General features: G+C 34.4%; 1 protein-coding gene across 4 annotated transcripts in view; it reads left to right on the top strand.

Moving 5' to 3' along the window:
* The window catches only part of LOC138710896 (adenylate cyclase type 3-like), a 780,256-nt gene that overhangs the window by 623,100 nt on the left and 137,228 nt on the right, over positions 1-19,928 (top strand). For all 4 annotated transcript variants that reach the window (XM_069842085.1, XM_069842087.1, XM_069842086.1 and 1 more), the window contains exons 9-11: positions 287-399; positions 12,415-12,576; positions 12,824-12,911. In XM_069842085.1, the coding sequence (XP_069698186.1) occupies positions 287-399; positions 12,415-12,576; positions 12,824-12,911 (363 nt within the window). The remainder of the gene's footprint in view (positions 1-286; positions 400-12,414; positions 12,577-12,823; positions 12,912-19,928) is intronic.

Genomic DNA, 19,928 nt, shown 5'->3' with positions numbered 1-19,928 from the left:
GTATATAGCTTATTTTTTAATGATTCTTGATGACACTAGTGACATTACTGATACAGCAAAGCTTGCTATCTTTATTCGCGGGATTGATGAAGAACTCAATGTTAGTGCACGAACCACCACTGTTTGTAGTTTTCATGTCATGTACCTCTCCCCCGTCTCCTTACTTCTTAGACTGTTTCTCGCGTGTAATCACTGCCGTTCGAGTTTTGGTCACCGCTGATTTAGAGTGATGTTTGGAAATTCTCTGAAAATGCATTGCTATATTCGTACTTTTCTTCTTTCTCAGTGCGCAAGTCCAGTGGATGACAGTCATGTTCTGAGCAACGGGAGAGCACGAGAGGATTCCGCGGACTTCAAGAAACGGCTGAGGAAAGAACTGGTGAACAGGGACGGTCACAAGTAAGTCTGCTTACATTTTCAGTAAAACATAAAATCGTACTTTTTACTTCTCGTCATACGATGTAAAATACAATATTGCTATATTTAAAAGGTCGAATTATGAATTTTATTACAAAATATTAATGTTTTTAGCATTCCTTATAGGCCTACCGGTCTGATTTTCGCCATAGTATTTTTTCTGTCTGTCTGTTTGTTAGCCTACCTGTGCAACGAGTTCTTTCAAACGTTCAACGGATTTTGTTAATTTCGAGTATCTACTAGTAAAATGAACCAGGAATAAGTACCTGAGACATATTCATGATTACCAGTTGACGTATAGCATTCTGTTTGGAAGAATTGAACAAAATGAGAATTCAGTTATAACCGTTTCCAAAATATATTTTCAAGTCTTAGTTTCTTATACAGGGTGTCTCAGGAGAAATGTAAAATTCTTCAGGCTTGTGTAGTTCAGGTTAATGTACATCGATTTAACCTGATATGTCCGAAATGTAATGGCTGGAAAGTTATTGATGGGCCAACTTTTCAATAGAGATAGGCATTATAGACGTATTTCTACGTTTTAGAGCATTGTAATATTATATATTATTGAAAATGCTGCATCTTGTGTTTTTCCAATAAGTTTATTTCATAATTAAGTACAAACTCAGTAAAGATCAAAATAATTGCACAAGACAAATTACTATGGCTGCTCTTCTTACGCATTCCATGAACTATAAATTCCCCCAGAAAGTGTAAGTTGCTTACTCGTGCTCAGGAGGCGATATTAATTAAAAATAGCATTCTAATTTCATCCTACAGCCGCTTTTATTAACATTATATATTAGTGGTAGTGACATAAAAGAGATTGAAGTCGTAAACAATTTTCAACTTAATAAAGAACTCAGTCACTACATAAAAAATTTTAGACGCCACAGCTACCTGAGGCGCAATATTTATCTACCCCTGTTTTTTATAATAAGTAAAATGCATAATAATAATAATAATAATAATAATAATAATAATAATAATTCTTTATTTATACTGGCAGAGTTAAGGCCATAGGGCCTTCTCTTACACTCTAGCAGGTCAAAAAGTATACAATCAGTGAAATATTTAACAAAAAGTTAAAGAACAGAATACTAATATATTACAAAAAATAATGATAATAGCATAATAAATCGACACTAAACAACAATAAAATAATATCATATTAGATAAAAAAGAAAGTAAAATATATTGAAATATAGTAAAAGCAACTCATTTAGTAGGCTACAAATGGTTAATATGGAAAAACTTAAGGAAGAATATATCGAAATGGAATGTAATAAAATAATAATAAAAAAGTAAAGAAATACGAAAATTAAATAAAATTTACGATAAAAAGGCTATGATAATAAAATTCATCGGCTGATAAAGAGAACAAAGGATGGAAAAAGAAATATATATAGTCTATATTTTTACAAAATTATGTCAGTGAAAAGGGCTTGTAACTGAAAGGAATCTAATTCAAAAAGTGCAATTTTAATTTATTTTTGAAACTAGACAATGTCCGACAGTCTCTGACATGTTGTGGTAGAGAGTTCCAGAGATGAGCTGCAGAGACGGTGAAAGATGAAGAGTAAAAGGATGTTCTATGCATCAATATATTTTCGAAATAATTAAGGTTTGGAATTAAAAAATTGAAAAAGTATAAATGTCAACACAAACTTAAAATAAAACAAATTACAAGTGCGTGCTTTACGAGTCTCTACAATCAATAAAATTGTAAACGTTTTAAGTGTTTAAAATGGAAAATTTGTCCTTCTTTCTGATGAAATATATTGTCTTCTCTCTCAGTGACGTGCTTGCTACCAAACTCTTCTATTGGAGCATTCATTTATAAGTCGTCTAGCTTTGTTTTGTTTTCGTATGTTCACTGTACAGCAGACCTCATCTACAATAAGTAGCGTTAGATTCCGCCGAGCTATACACCATACATACTTACACCATTGCGATTTGCTTGGAGGCTTCAGGTAACCAAACGCAGGACTCAACTTATAACATACCCTTGCCTTGTTGGCATACTAGGCCTGAGCGTATTCCGAATCTCAGCGCTGAGCAATCTGATGGCATCACAGTGTTCCGAATTTCACCTATGGCTTCACTGATGCTCCACCGGTGTCGCACCGGTGCCATCAGCTTGCAGAGGTGGTGGCAGTCTCCATCAGCCGCCATCAGTGAATCTGATTGGTTCTTGTATAGGGCGGGAATTAGACGAATGACATCGTGCATTGTTGTGTCATGGCGGTGTGTTCTGCTTTAGTTCTGCTGTATTGATTGTAATGAGCACAACGTAAAAACAATATGTGAATAGCTTATGAGCGAACATGTCAACGGACCAGTTATTACTACCGGTTCAAGAAATAAATTGTTTATGCTCTCTTTTCTTTGAACGGGATGGCAGTGCGGAAATTTCGCAAAATTTTGCTAGCGTAGCACAGACAAGAACTTATACAATCGCCATGACAGCCATCGATCCTTCCAGCAGTTTTGTTCCTATTTCGCTGCAGCGTGACGTCATTGTTGACCACCGGTCCGGTGAGATTCGGAATACGCTGAGTCGTGGAGGCCCACGGGTAGCGGGAGTTTGTTTCCCTCCCTTACAAACAATCGATACCAGATGTCAGTAGAAATATTGTCCTTACGTGTCTGCCGCCTTTGAATTCAGGGAAATACCCCTGATACTTACATCTTTTAGAGTTTGAGTAAATTCCAGGGCCGCAGTACAGCCGGAAGTATTACATCAATGGATCAAATCCATAACCCCACCGGGAAGCAAACCCGCGACCTTCCTACTTGCAGCTTTGCACCTCAACCGCGATACTACCTCGCGCCAATATTAGGTCCCCTAAATTTTCTAGTGTTCATAAATGATCTTGCCCTTCTAATAAAAGATGTAGGTCATCCCATATTATTTGCAGATGACACTTGTAATTACAGCCAATAACTCCAACACATTGCAATCTTCAACAAAGGAAATTCTCCTCAAAATTTGTAATTTGTTCTCAGCCAATAAATTAGTATTAAATTGTAACAAAACTAACAAAATCCAATTTAAATCCTGCCCAAATTCAACCTCACAAATTTCAAGCACAATAATTAATAATAGATCCCTATTAGAAACAACAACAACCAAATTTCTTGGATTACATATCAATAATATGTTAAATTAGAGAAATTAATAAAGAAATTACTCTCAAACTAAATCCAGCATGTTTTGCTATTAGATCTGTGTAAGAGATAGTAAATATCAATACCTTAAGAAGAATATATTTTGCATACTTCCACTCGGTATAGTCTGCACCTGTGGAGTAACGGTCAGCGCGTCTGGCCGCGAAACCAGGTGGCCCGGGTTCGATTCCCGGTCGGGGCAAGTTACCTGGTTGAGGTTTTTTCCGGGGTTTCCCTTAACCCAATACGAGCAAATGCTGGGTAACTTTCGGTGCTGGACATCGGACTCATTTCACGATCATTATTACCTTTATCTCATTCAGACGCTAAATAACCTGAGATGTTGATAAAGCGTCGTAAAATAACCTAGTAACTACTCCACTCGGTAATGAGCTTTGATGTAATATTCTGGAAAAATTCTAGAGATAGTAACAATATGTTTCTACTACAAAAATGAATAATTAAAATATTAGTAGGTGCAAAATCTGTGGAATTTTGTAGGAACAGTTTCAAAAACTACAAATAATTCCCATGGCTTGTCAGTATATTTTTCCATTAATAAACTTCCTTGTATGTAATCGTGAAAAGATTGTAACAAATTCGTCAGTTCACAGTATAAATACTCGTCAAAAAATGACTTTCATACTGCATCGCAAGTCTGTCGTGCTATCAAAAAGGAGTGCGTTATATGGCAGTAAACATTTTTAATAGTCTTCCCATTGATATAAAAATCAAGCTCAAATCATAAGATTATTTAGGGCCAAATTAAAGAAGTACCTAATTTCTCACGCCTTCTATTCTGTAGACGCTGCATGAATATTTGTCTTGTATTAATCCCTTGTGTTGTAGTGTTATATTATTGTAAAACTCTTGTGTATATATGTCAACTAGACTCTGACTTTAATTAAGCCTTTGTGGTACTATTAAGATTTTTTTGACATCTTCCATATTCTAGCTGTAAAACGATGTACGAATACCCATGGAATATAAATAAATGCAATATAATGTCACTATATTGACTATTGTTGAAAACATTGTGAGGGTACGTGCTATGGATAAGTTACAGTTTTTCTTTACAAATTTTACTTGACAATATACTTATCAATGCTTTGACCAGGTATCCATGAGGGTAAATTCTTTGTTAATTAGACATTTGATTCGTTGAGTTTAATGAGATTAATTTGCGTAACTACTGATGTACCGAATAATGAAGCTAAATTGTTAATAGAGAAAGAAATAACTTTTTTTTTAATTTATTGAGTATGCCCCAACGAGTATAACTCATATGTAGTGGCTATACAAGAACACATACATATGTTATACAATGTAATTGAAAAGTCATGAAACTACAGTCTGTGAAAAACAAACAATAACACAAGAATTTATGAAAGAAAGAAAGCAAAATAAGAACAAATAGTAAGATAACATAAAGTTTAGGGCAGAAAGAAGAAAAAGTTTGAAACCATGAAATAAATAAATCACCTGAGAATTAAAATATATAATCTTACCAACAACGTATTTTTAAACAATTCTTAAAACACCGGCAATTTGGTAAAAGTCTATGTTCTAAAGGAAGTTGGTTAAAAGTTGTTGTTAAAAAATGGTTAAGTCCTTTCGTTCCATAAGTTACAGAGCTATGCTGAGAAAAATATATATATATTGTCTTTTTGTCGTTAAATAAGTATGTATATCTTTATTAAACTGAAATGTAATATTACTATGTATTAAATTGTTAATAACTTTGTACATGAAAATAGCAGCACCTAATTTGATAATTGATTCAACTGGTAGAACGAAAGAAAATTGATATAGATATTTAACTGGAGTCAAATAATTAAAACCCAATAAATTTCTTAAAGCTCTATTTAGAATAACTTGTAAAGGTCTCAAAGCAGTTTTCTTATTATGTCCCCAAATAAATGACATATACATTAAATGAGAATGGATCAAAGCATAATATACATTCAAGAGACAAGATATAGGCAAAGATCTTTTAAGCCTCTTCAAAATACCAGACATTGGAGCAATTTTTCTCACAGACAGCCAAAATATGCTTATCTCATGTCAAATGTTCATCAACAATGAAATCTAAAAATTTAACTGATGCAACTTTTTGTATTACAGAATCATTAAACTTTAATTCTTTCGGAATAATATAAAAACATGAAGGTTTAATAAAAATCGTATACACAGTTTTTTTTTCAAACTTAAAGAAAGCCTATTTGCATTTAACCAGTTTTCAAGAGTAATAATGGCTGTCTCAAACTTTTCAAATAGTTCTTCAATGGAGTCAGTAATATAAAATACACTAGTGTCATCTGCAATGTTTTGCTATTATATCTGTGAATGAAGAAATTTTATGTCGTTGACATAAATTAGAAAGAGAAGAGGTCCCAAAATTGAACACTTAATTGTCGTTCAACTCTTTAATTTAAGAAAAAAATTCGGTATTCAGTGCCTGAATGCTCAGAAGACTCTGTATCTCTTGCTATTGCTGAAAAAATTATCATCATCCTTTCGTTATCTAAGTACCTCGTTTTGCCAGCAGTAGCTGCAGAATATTCTTCTTGTTCATTAAGAGAGATTTCATATCTGACTAGAGATTCCAGCATAAATATACTAAAGAAAAGGAATATGAATATTTAAATGATGAACCACCATTAAACTCTCGTCTTCGCATTTTACAATATTAATAAAATCACCATTTTAGTTTGAAAAAGTTGGTTTTGCTCTAGAATTTCCAATTGTGAAAGAGAAAATCTGTCTTACTTTAGCAATTTTTTTCATTGTCGTATTTCTTTTCCCTTCTCTATCGCCGTAGTTTTCCTTTTTCTTTTAGCTATCTCTCACTCAGTTCCAGCTTCTGTCTTCTTCTTTCAACCTCTCTCTCTGTCTTTTGATTCCCCTGGCTTCCAGAACTTTCCTGGTCCAGGTCAGAGAGTCATTTCTCCTCGGTTCAATGCGCTACCGGAACTCATTGTCCTCCTCTTCCCTGTGTGCGTGTGGATTTTTATTCATTTCAATAGAATTACGCGATTCCACTGCCATAGCATCTCGAATGCTCGAAAATCTAAACGTCTAATGAAGGACGTTGAATGCACGCCGGTTGTAACCCAGTTCCATTGTATGTGTCAGGAAGTTGAGAACGAGTATTATTCCTGGAACCATAGTAGAATAATTCACTGTTATTTAATTGAATGCCTCTTTATCTGTATTGAGCCCTGGAGTAGTCGTGTTACATTTCAAACCGAGAGGTTGATGTCATTTTCATATTTATTAGTAAAAGGCAGTTGTAGTTTTCACAAATGTATTTTCCTTTATACAGGATGTACAAGTTAAGTTATACAGTAATTTAACTTCTGACTGAGCAGTAACTTCGATGACTCAAAGTGATGTTTAGTGCGCAGTAATTTAGTGGACATATTGTGGAATAATTATAATTTTACCTTAATTCCGCATTCATTTCAGTTATTTCTAGTATCAACCGAAAATGTTTTCTATCAAAACGGTTCCCTCTACATTGAAATTTCAAAATGGGGTGGCTGGGAGATGGGGGGTAAAATCTAAAATGCAATTAAGCCTGGTTTCAGACTTCCCCTCAATATCTAAATTGTCGTGTCTTTTTTGTTTAAATTGAATTCATTTTGTTTAAATTGAATTCAATCTAAATAATTAGTTATTTAGACTGGAAAGTTTTGAAATGAAAGCCCTGTATAGCATTGAGTAGTTCGCTTTGAAATGCAAGGAATGCAAGTTTAACTTTACAGATATATGTCTCATAGTGCCACCAATAACATATTATTTTGAAGTTCATTAATTTTTATATGTGCTTTCAACAAAATGGAACGGGACTTTTGAATCACACTGTACTTTTAAAAAGAGAAAATTACTTTAAATTCTTATATTTTCTGAAGTCCATAGTCATAATATATACGTCTATAAATATTCTAAATCCTTAACAAAAATCGGTATATGATTTTGATTGAGGTAATTGTATTACTCCCCTTAGTAGTAGTGAGTTATAAAAAAACCTTTTGGTAGCAAGGGGGGATGATGGCGCCTACCAATACTTAGTTCCAAGTATTAATTTGAATTAGCTTCTAAATCAATTTTAATGACTATTACACTTTTACTACGTCATACTACTTTTGACCAATAAAACTTTACGAAAGGACGTCTTTCAACCAATCATGGCTGCTTATCGCACAATTTTATCGCGTCCCTAGCATTTGTTTATTTTTATCACTACCCTAGCATTTGTTTCTTTGTTTACCAACATTTCAAACTGCATTGGTCTGGACGTCTAAAAAAAAAAAAAAAAAAAAAAAAAAACAGAAAATTACAAACCACTCCAGTGGATGCACAGCACTTTCAAATATGAGTCGCATTGGCATTCAAGAACAAGTATTAATAAAGATCACTGGTCATAGCTATGCATCTTCCCTGAAATCCTATTTACAAATAAATGAAGAGCACCATTCGGAAATTCTGAATAAGTTGAGAATATACCATATACATCAACGAGTTCCACTTCTTTTACGCACACGTCTAATATAGGCTAACATCAACTGAACCACCAACCACTAAAACATTCAAATTTGAAAATTGTACTTTCAATAAATGTTTCTTTTAAAATGATTAATGTTTATTTTTTATTTCAACATCGTTAATTAAAACTTTTCTTATTTATTTCATCATCCCTAATTAAAACTTTTCTAACACTTGTTTATATTATTTAGGTTATATTATAGCTTCTGCTATATTATATTATGATTAGTCACGTATCAGAGATTGTTTAATACTAAGACTTATTGAAAATCATCTGTCAAGTGACTTTGATTACTGGGATCCAGATAATTGAAGTGGAATGCAACTGTTTTAATAAAAATGAAATTGAATCAACAAAGCCTTCTTGACTAGTAACCGTCCACAGAGTTCAATGAAGATTCCATAGTTGGCACAACTGATAACTGTAAAACAGCTAATCATAACACACTACTGCCATCTAGCATGCATCTAGCGTAATATTTGTAATGTTGAGGTGGTACAATAATACATTTGAAGACAGTTATATTTTCGTAAGTCAATTAATATTTTATTGTATTGGAGTACTTCGTTATTTCTAATCTCTATATGCTTTCTTCTAATCGTGTAACAGTCAATTAAATCCCACTCGAGTTTTGATTTTCTCTAGATAAATCAAAACCTTTAGTAAAATAAATAAATTTATAAATCTTCTCACCATTCGTGAGCTGCCACAAGGGACAAAGAGGACTTAACCAAAGAAATTTTTACAAGTTCATTGAACCATTGATTTTGTTTTAACAATGAAACTCCTACAAGTACATAGCTGCAAACAATTTTTTTTTTTTTTTGAGATTAGTGAAAATATACCTATTGTATTTTTAGAGAGGTAAGTGTTACAAAAACGTAAAGAATGCTAATGAACTTAGTTTGATTTCGAATATAGGTGATTCTTCAGGAGAGCAATTGATCCTTTCAATGCAGCTAAGGTTACAATCGGAATAATAGATGTAGGTATTCCAAGCCTCTTAAACACATCTTTCATGAAGAGAGTAGCGGTGCCTCTTGCTCCAACCAGAAGTCCGATTACTTCAAACTCTTTTAGCTGGTATTTTTTGAGGTAATAGGGGATAGTAGGATTGTAGATATTCTTTTTTTCATTATTCACTTCTGCTGGCTGTTCCTCATCCGTTTCGAAACGCACAGTGGGATCAATTATGTATCCAGATCTTGTAGATTCCTTGAAAGCTATTATATCTATGCGCCGTGTACTGCCAGTTAAGGAGAGACCATGTACTTCTTCAAAGGTGTTGTAATCGTCATCTTTAAGGGCAGTGGCTATAATTGATCGTACTTGGTGGTGTCTAGCGTTTCGCAGAGCTTCGCCGTGAGGACAGGATCCTAGGACGTGTGCAAGAATTTCAACCTCGTTGTGGCAATGCCTATAACGGTTGTCCTGACATCTTCCCGGCACAGCACGTACTACAGCAACATTTCCAATCATTTTAATGCCATCGCGCCATTCGCTGTTGGAGAGTCCTTCGTGTTTACAAATCCATTTGTTGGCACCAGGATAAACTAATCGACTGGAACAATTAACGAATGTAAAAATATATTTTATGCTCGACCATTCCGAAATGTAGTAATTATACACCTGGTAGCAGTCCTTTAATGCATGTCATTAAAGTACACCTACTCATTAAAGTACAGGTGTTCAGCCAATGACAAGTCAGCTTTGTACCGTTATAAAACCGCAAGTATCGATTATTCTCGGATATGCAATCGAAAGAGAATTAGCGAAAAGTCACGGAGGCTGGAAATCCAATACTGTCGCAGAAGGTTATGTTCTGTTACTATAATAATTAGAGTTAATTGTAAATAATATTCAAATAAATTCAATTTGTCATCTCGTTTTTCAATTCTAAATCAATTTTCAGGTTATACCAGAGTAATGTTAATCTTATTCTGTGCCAAGATCAATGAAATTCGGCCTCGGAAAAAATCAATACTTTCGCGTCTGCGCACATCTCACAATTCAGGTCAGTTCGCATATAACCATAATTTTGAATACTTTCAAGTTAGAAATATGGTCGAGCATAAAAAGTCGTATGAAACTTGCCTATAATGGTAATTAAGACGTTCATATGAAAATTATGAAACTCGCTTGCGCTCGTTTCATAAACAATCATACTTCCGTCTTAATTACTACCATTATAGGCTCGTTGCATAATGTACTATTTATGTCTAAAAATAACTCGTAAGATTGATAAATTCTTTACATAGTGTGGTTCAGTATACATACCCGATTACCTCTAAAATATCTGCACGTATATCCCTGCCATCCTGTATATCTACATTTCCGTTCATTTTATTTCCAACAACCCATCTCCGACTGTTGTGAAGAGTCTAAAGGAATTTTCTTTCCAAGAGATAGTGAGATAATGAGGTGAACTGCGGCTAGACTAATGGGATAAATAATAATCACAAAAAAGGGCATATTAACCGAACGAGAATGAAAAATCCTTCTTTCTGTTACTATTCCTACAAACGCTTCAGTAGGAAAATATTACATTACGGAGAATTTTTAAGAACCGTCGCCTACAACTCCTTCCACATAGTTAACAAAGCGTCTTGTCGTGCAGAAAATGACTTCTACCCGAAGCTCAATGATCCTCAATAATGGATAAAAATCTGAAAGAAGGTAAGATTGTATTCCATCTTCTTATTCCCCCTCACTCAAATCTCCAGTTATCACGCAAGCCATTTCGGGAATAAAAAGCATCATGCAAAAATTTTTCTTTATATACCTACGTAGCCAACGGCAACGCAACCATTCTTCTCCGTCACCTTCCTTCCTGTACAGTCGGTACACGATAACACACTTTATTCAATTCCCTTGTGCGTCCCCGGGGAATTTACAGGAGCTCCGAGGGAGTGTGTAGTCGCTCGACAACTGTTCATAAACGAGAGTAAATTTTTACGTCTTCCTCACCAGTCTGCTGTCGCATTTCGGTCATGTCCCAGTCGTTTTATGAATACGATATTTTGAAACTCAAATTTCTCGAAGCTTACCAATGCGATACTTAGTAAATTGAAAACTACCTACAAAGATTAGTACATTCTCTGTGGAAAATAACAAAATAATGTAATTGAACGTTCTTTTTATAATTTACTAAACATATTGGACCGACAAGCCAATACAAACAAATAAATGATGTTAAGAAGAATCTTCATTTGACTATTTATTATTAATCATTCAATAAAATTTTTAGAATTGAATCCCAATAAATTGTTATAAATTGAAAAGTGTTATACAAGAAAAACAATAATTTTTCTCATCTATTTAATTACTAAATTATCTTCCCCTTAAAAGATTAATGTTCAAAATAGTATATAAATTCGGAAATTAATTTGAATAATTTTAACATCTTGAAAACGTAAATCACGAAGAAATAGCATTATTTTCCATCTATTTGTATTATTTATTTATGTATTTATTTATTTATTTACTTATTTACTGATTTACTTATTTATTTATTTATTTATTTATTTATTTATTTATTTATTTATTTATTTATTTATTTATTTATTTATTTATTTATTTATTTATTTATTTATTTATTTATTTATTTATTTATTTATTTATTCTGGTGTAAAGGCCATCAGGCCTTCTCTTCCACAACACCAGGAATACAAATACAATAATAGAAATAAACAGAGAAAAAAATACACTATATACTACACAAGAAATAAAGAGAGAGAAAAAACACTATAAACAAAGTAAAGCCACACACAAATATGCACAGGTTGCTGTCACACAAACTTTAAATGAGTGAACAGTAGGCCTAAGTATGGAATATTGTTAAGAACTTCTTAAATTTTAATTTAAAAAAATTATAGAAGAACTGTAAATTTTTAACGGACTTTTCAACACTATTCACCTTTTAACGGGAATACAGGCTAAATAATAACAAATAGATGGGAAATATTGTCATTTTCTGTGCAATTTAATTCTGAATTTCATAAACGAATATAGAAAGAAGATAGTGCCGTTGCTTGCTTCACTTTTTCAATTTCAGAGAGTTAATTAGAACTAAGCTCTGCATTTTGTATGTTTCGTCAGCGTACTTCACAAAACAAACACGTAGAATCCCGCGTCCCTAGAACCGCCTTCATTCAAGCAAGATACATACTCTCAACATGGAGTTTGGTGTTTGTGTTGGTTTGCGCATGAATTATATTTGTTGACATTTGCGATTATACTGTAATTTGATTTGTTAACCAAACACCGTGTGTTTACAGGGACCTGATGAACCACACCACGTTCTTCACTCTGTCGTTCAAAGACGCACAGACAGAGCGGGAGTACAACTTGCACAAGGAGTCCTTCTCCAGCATCTCCGTGATGGGATGCCCCTTGGTTCTCCTCATCACCTCCGCAGCGCAGTTCGTTGTCTTGCCAAGGTGAGCAGCCAAGCAGTAGATAGATCAGTGGCTCTTCCTCATAATGTAAGTGATAGTGTTTCCAATAACATTTATCGTTGCAATAGGGCGTATATTTTCATCTCTTTTCGTTGGAAGAAGGTTCGACTTTAGAAAAATGTAATGGCATATGCATCTTGTAATATTGAAAACGGTACAAGTAAGCTTAATATGCTTTGCTTATAACTCAGAAGACTTTGAGAACGATAATTCTATTTGTTCGTTTCAGGGATCTGATGAACATCCTGTCCTTCACAATAGGATTCATCCTCTTGGTAATTCTCTCCATAATGATAGTCGCCGAGTTTTTTCCCTCGGTAAGTCCCACACTTCATTATTATATTTATGTATAAAGAGGAAAGCATTATGAGACCAATTGTGTGTAGTAATGTGCGTTTATTTCTTATGTGTCTGTGAAGCCTGGTATAATTAATTGAAGCTGATCTAGTTCTTTGTAACCATGACTATTTTACAGTTATTTTTTTCAGGTAGAGTACAGGTTCAGGTATATAAAAATTACCGGGTAAAAGTTTTTAAGGAGTGTAAGAATAATTCGCTTTACCGGCACTTGTATCAGAGAAAAGTAAAGCCGAAAATTCTTTATAATATGATTATTAATTGAAGAGTCCACTGCAAGAATGGTGGATGTCATTTGTAATACATTTTGCAGGAGAAGCAATTGAAAGTTTGAAATGCTTAGCGTTCAAAGCTTAACTGTGATTTTCCGATCGTTACTGGACAATGACTATCAGTGTTAATGACATATAACTCTCTATGCACATTCTATATGTCTTAGACTATGCATTGACAGTCTTGGTTCATTTTCGACAAGAAAGTGACATCCATCATTCTTGCAGTGGACTCTTCAATTATTGTTGATCTAAATGAGGGGTTGGAAAGCAATGGTGGATCATTAATGTTTAGATGAGGAGTTTGGACTTTTTCCATTGCTGGTTGTCACAATCCACCGAAGCCAGGAATCAATCGATCAGTCATACAGAATAACTGTACGTAACGATCCCAACAGTAGGTTTTTCCTTTCTCTCCTTCTTTCCACCTGAAGACGAAAGGAGAACCACCTTTCGAAACGTTGTGTCTTAATTTTTGATTGTGACAACCAGCAAAAAAGTCCAAACCCCTCACCTAAACATCTTCAATTATTGTTAATGCATGTGACAAGGAATCGTCCAGAAAACGTAGCTATAGAAGACGAAGAAGCCGTAACAAAATACGGAAAAGGTTTTTTTATTTTAAGGAAAGAATTTGAACTAGCGCTTAGGGAAATGAAGAATGGGAAAGCAACTGGAATTCATGGAATCCCCATTGAATTAACGAAATGCTTGGGTGAAGACAAGAAGGAAATTCTATCAAATGCCACGAAATATATGAAAAAGGCGAATGGCTCCAAGATTTATCAGTGTTGCTTCCAATACCGAAGAAAAATTATGCCAGTAAATGTAACGAGTTCAGAACTATCAGCCTCATATCACACTCGGCGAAGATTGTTTTCCGAATACTAAATCGACGTTTATATTCTAAGATCGAAGAACAGTTGGAAGAAGAGCATCACGCCTAATATTTTGTAGCTACTGAGCACGCCGCGATGGCCATTTTCGTAATCAAACATGAACTGTAATGCGATGCTCATTTACAAACCTGGTCATTGCGACAGGACACCAGTGAGCACAACTCACAATTTTTGTTATATGCCAATATTGAAGCCAAAAGAGAACGGTTGTTCCTCGTTTATGTTCATGTTCGGAAGAACATTATATTATATTGTGCTTACGAAAGTTTTGTGTGCACTACTGTTAAATATCAAATACAACAACTGCATGATTATATTCCGTCCATATGCAATAATCTAATTTGACTTTTATATCAGGATATAATTGCTATATCCAAAAGGACTATCCTGTCAATTGCAATTGTTTTTAATCTACCAACAATATAATACGGGATGACACTAGAAATGGAGATTATTACCTAATGCCATTGATTTATATGATTTGCTCCTTAACAAACTAAACAGGTAACTGCTCGATATGCACTCCATGCTAGCACCGATTAAACCTATAATATCCAATACACTACAATCTTTTGTATCCTCTGCTTTTGTAAATGTTTGTTATTGTTGCCCAATGCAGCTCGAATGTAGATATGTCGACAACAAATTCAGATATTCAGCTTCATTTATGGCAGAAAAAAGGAGTGAGAGATTTTTAACATGATTACTTTGTTGTGTGTACAAGCAGGAAAATTGTTACACTTTATGCGTAACAGGAAACAGGTTGTTCTGTGGTAAGGTAACAGCACACCCGCAGTACTACCACAGTCTAGTACATACAGTCATGAAGCTCAATACATAGTAAATATGCATCCATAGATAGTTGCTAACCACTAGGATCGCTACTATCGCTTCATTACAGACAATGCGAAATAGTACCTGAACAATCAATTGTTTCTAGTACCCTCATAAACTCAAGCTTCGTGACTGTATATACTAGACTGTGTATACTTCGTTCCATAATGTCTGACAGGAGATGTAAATGTTATCGACAGAGGAGGAGAGAAGTAAAATTGTTATTCAACCAATGGCAGAGGTCTCATTTCATGCTTGTCTTGAAGTTGGGCGCATGTAGAACGCTTCACACCGCCCAACTTCAAGCCAAGCTTGGAATGAGACCTTACCATTGGTTGAATAACATTTATACTTCTCTGCTCCTCTGTTGGTAATGATTTCATCTGTCAGATATTATGGAACGAGGTATAGGTCTATTTCTGTCGGATGAAGTAACAGAAGGCATTGATATTATGTACTGAAGAAACAAATGAAGAGAGAATTGTCGCAAACATATCATAGCGTAGGACGATTTCATCTTATAAACGAAGGGAGATGGCTCAAGTTGCTCGATAAGTAAAGTATAAAAAAGTTAACTTACTAATATATTTAGTAGTATTAGCCTAGTAGTATTTGTTTGTTTATTCAACCTCGTAGAATTAAGACCATAAGTTCTTCCCTTCCCATTTTACTGGTGGATACAACTACAATTTTATGAATACAATAATTGCAATTAACATAAATATGCAGAGTGTAATGTAAGTAATATCAATAATTTCAGGGGGTTACTCTTTGAGATGATTCAAACAAAAAGGTTTATTAAAATTTTGCTCGTTTTTGCTTCTTTTTCGAGGTAAAAATTATTTTATATGAAGCATTTCATAGCGTATTTTGGGAAAGCCATCGATTTAATTCTCAATATGCACAGTGAATTTGAGAGAGCAGTGTATTATGATGTTAGACTATTGAAAGAATTTTAAGTTTTGTAGTCCCCTCATGGTGCAATAAGGGCAGCACTAATTGCAGTAAAAGAATTATAGATTCGGCGTGTCACTCATAGATGGAGATGCTTTGGTGAACACGGAAAGTCATGTACCCGCCATTGGATAAAAAAAATACATCGTAACAACATTGTTATATGAAATAAAGCATCCTCCATTCATAACAATGAATTTACGAAGGATTCGCTTCTACGGTTTAATGGATAACGCCTTCGCGTTCCATGCTAGCAATTCGTGATTCACTTAACGATTTCGGTGAGAATATATCTCCATTCAACAAGACTGGGTGTTCGTCTCTTTTCTTGTACAAGGTTTAAGCCGTTCATTTTTATTTAGGCAATCCAAATGTCAGTCCAGACATGTGGAGGTATTCAGGAGGAATCAGGAGTGTGTATAACGCCCACTGACATCGTTATATGAATGTTACACATTTTAGCTTTCGTGTGATAATTTTATGTTAAACATGTACAATTAATCTGTTACGCTAATTATTTATTTTCTTTCTTCTTTCCAACGTTTCTTATATTCGGGCTTTTCATTGAAGTGTGTTTTATAGAGTGATTTGATCTTCTCCTTTTATTTCTTAATACATAAGTTATCTCCAATCTCCCAAATTACGACGAAGGATCGGTGGAGCGGAGAAAAATTCTCTCCGGCACCGGAATTTGAACCCGGGTTTTCATCTCCACGTGCTGACGTTCTTCATAAGATAACGCAGAATTTCTGCATGGAAATATCATACGTACATCGGTACATCGCTATAATATGATATGCGTATATAATCACTTGTGATTTAAGACGGCACTCATTCCGTCGGATCCCGGCCACTTAGTCACTCATAATGAGTGCATCTCTGCACGTTAGTGTGTTGGACATTGTGCCACTGTCACACATCTGTGACACAGTGCATGAGAGTTGGCCACTACAGGGAAACTAAGAGGTGGAACTTAAACGGAGAGAATTCAATCCGGCATCGGAATTGGAATCCGGTATGGCTTAGTGGATAGAGCGTCAGCACATAGAGCTGAAAACCTGGGTTCGAATCCCGGTGCCAGAGAGAATTTTTCTTCGCTCCACCGATCCTTCATCATATGATAACGCAGAATTCCTGTATGGAAATAATATTATATGTACTTCGGTACATCGCTATAATCTCAAATTACTATATATATATATATATATATTTTTTTTTTTTCATTCGGAATAAGTAACGGACATAATACGAAGGTACCTGTAAAGAACAGACAGCGTAGCGTTTTAACATAATTTATTCATTTATTTAAAGATACTTTGAGTATGTCACTTCTAGCTACGCTACCATGAGAACGTCACAATCTGGGTAGACCATGAAAAACGTTGGATTCAGATGGTGACTTACCAAATGGTCTACGACATACGAGATCAATGACAACCCGCATGGAGCTGGACCATGTCGACGTATATTGCTTGCTGGAATATCTTATATTCAATTCTTCTGTCGCTATAATTTACTTTTCCTGTCACGAGTTCCAGAGATTCGAACCGTAAACGATTAACAAAGGCAGGATTCAAGCTTTCATAGCTTCTGCTGTGGAACATTCTGGTTTATAAGAGGATTAATCGATTACATATTTCCATTTTAAAGTAGTATTAACTAGAACCTTAGAGAATCATCTGCTATCGGATTTCGATATTAAAAAGAGTACGAAAAGAAGAACCATGGATCGAACCCTCATAGGCATTCCAAATATTCATAGAACCCATTACTCTAGCTGAGAGCCATTAAATACCTTGAGAGATCCGCGTATTATAAGTTAATGTTTCTTTACGCAAACGTATCGAATGAATCAATTTATTAATCAGTTAACCCGTTTATATTTATTTATTATTGTAGAGTAACTGTTTCAGTCAGTATTAATTTATTAGAAATATAATAGCAATGTATGAAAATGGGTGCATAAGATTGAATGATGAAATTGGAGTTGATGTTGATATGTAATTAACTTCACAAATGTATTTAAACAAGTAAGCGGATACCTGTATAGATGTTACGTAAAACGATTTAGCTGACAAGCTGAATTGCAAGAGTAGACACTGCCCTACATATAGAATGTACAGATTCAGCTATTCAGTTTGTTGACTTAATGTCTATATCAGTAACCACAATGCTAAATTTATTATACGAAATAGTTTTATAAATATAAATATGTCTGTTGTAAAAGATAATTGGATGAATATAGCAGTATGGACGATTTATATTACACTTGTTTATTGAAGAGTTAAAAAAGAATTTCAAATTAAGTAAATAAGTTTTAAGATTTAAAATAAACGCGATTGGTTGAAACTTGCACTAAAACTAGACGTAAGTGCAAGTTAAGCCAACATAAATTGAATAGTTATATGATAGAAATTTCATTATTATATTATTGGACCCAACTGTTAGATTTGAGATGAGCCAGACCCAACCATCTGGGGTCAACAAAGAGAAACAACAAATTTATGAGCCTACTATTCCGTATTTACGAGAAAAATATCAGATGGAAGGCACCTGGGAAGTACATGGTTTAATGATCGGAGCGAGGGGTACCATCCCACGATCAACTATAAACACTATCATAACATTTGGAATCCATGGCATCATTCCAAAAATTATTACTTCTAGCATTAAAGGGTCTATGGCAATTCTGAAAAATCATTTACACGGAATATCATAATCCCCCCCTCTTTTTATCCGTTAGTGTGTGATTGTTACAATATATGTACAAATTTATTGTTTCTTAAATTTAAGCTCCTATTCACATTTCAATTTGACTCATCTATTTTAATGTAGGGTAAACTAGAGTCTGTTGGACAGTCGGGCATGTTGGACACTCTGTACTTTAACGTGTTACCTCGCCACTTGTGGGCACCACATTCTGCTAGAAGTCATTGACTTCTAACAGAATGTGGTGCCCACAAGTGGCGAGGTAACACGTTAAAGTACAGAGTGTCCAACATGCCCGACTGTCCAACAGACCCTAGTTTACCCTAATCATTATTCTTATATGAGTGTTATTTTGTGTTTTTGGCAACCCAGGATGCCTGCGCAGACTATTTCTTGGAAATAAATTATATATTGTATATTTATATTATAATTATATCTTAATAATAATTATTAAGTTTATGTACTATTTTGTGAACTATTAATAAATATTATTATTATTATTATTATTATTATTATTATTATTATTATTATTATTCAGTCATTATTAAAACTAAAATACAAGCGCTGCGAGTTAGAGAATTTCAACGACGAAACGTGTCTACCCCTAGTCGTGTTGTGCGTGATACCTAAAACAATATTTATGAACGGCTTCAGTCAAACACCCTGTACTTTTCCTTCGACATCTCTGCAGAAACTACATCGTCTTGACCACATTATAAGAGAGCACTACAATTTAGTAGAGTCTAGTTTTTGTCTAGAGATGTGATCTCCTCTAAATTGTATTTGAGTTTAAATCGATAGAAGTGGAGAAAGTAAACAAAACAGCGAAAGAGACATTTTATCAAAGGCGCTAATGATTGAAATCCGCTATCAGGAATGACGATTAATTAGAACAAAGTTTAATTTAACTGTGAGAAAAATGTTGGATTAAAAGTAATTGCGGATTAAGATTCAAGCTTTCAGACTATCACAATCCGAACTGCAAAGCCAGTACTTCTAAAAGTTGTGTGTCACTAGCGGAGGATCTAACGATGTCACAGAAAGTTCTTCTAATTAGGAGAAATGCTTCTGCTGTCCCGAGCGATTGAAAAAGGGATAACTAACTTCTTCTACAGCTGCTTCCGTTTTAATTCAAGGGTTGGTCTGGAAACAGCCTAGCTTCACTCATTCCATATTTTCAAGGTGCTTCCTTATTTTAATCCCTTATGACTGCACTTTGGAATCTCGGTAATAACTCTATCGACCGACATTCTCAACTGGGTATCATCGTCACCAAAATCATCCCTTATGGATTAGTAGATACATTCTC

The sequence above is a fragment of the Periplaneta americana genome, chromosome 12 (assembly GCF_040183065.1).
Source record: "Periplaneta americana isolate PAMFEO1 chromosome 12, P.americana_PAMFEO1_priV1, whole genome shotgun sequence".
Taxonomy (NCBI): Eukaryota; Metazoa; Arthropoda; class Insecta; order Blattodea; family Blattidae; genus Periplaneta; species Periplaneta americana.
This window is presented reverse-complemented; position numbering and strand designations above follow the sequence as displayed.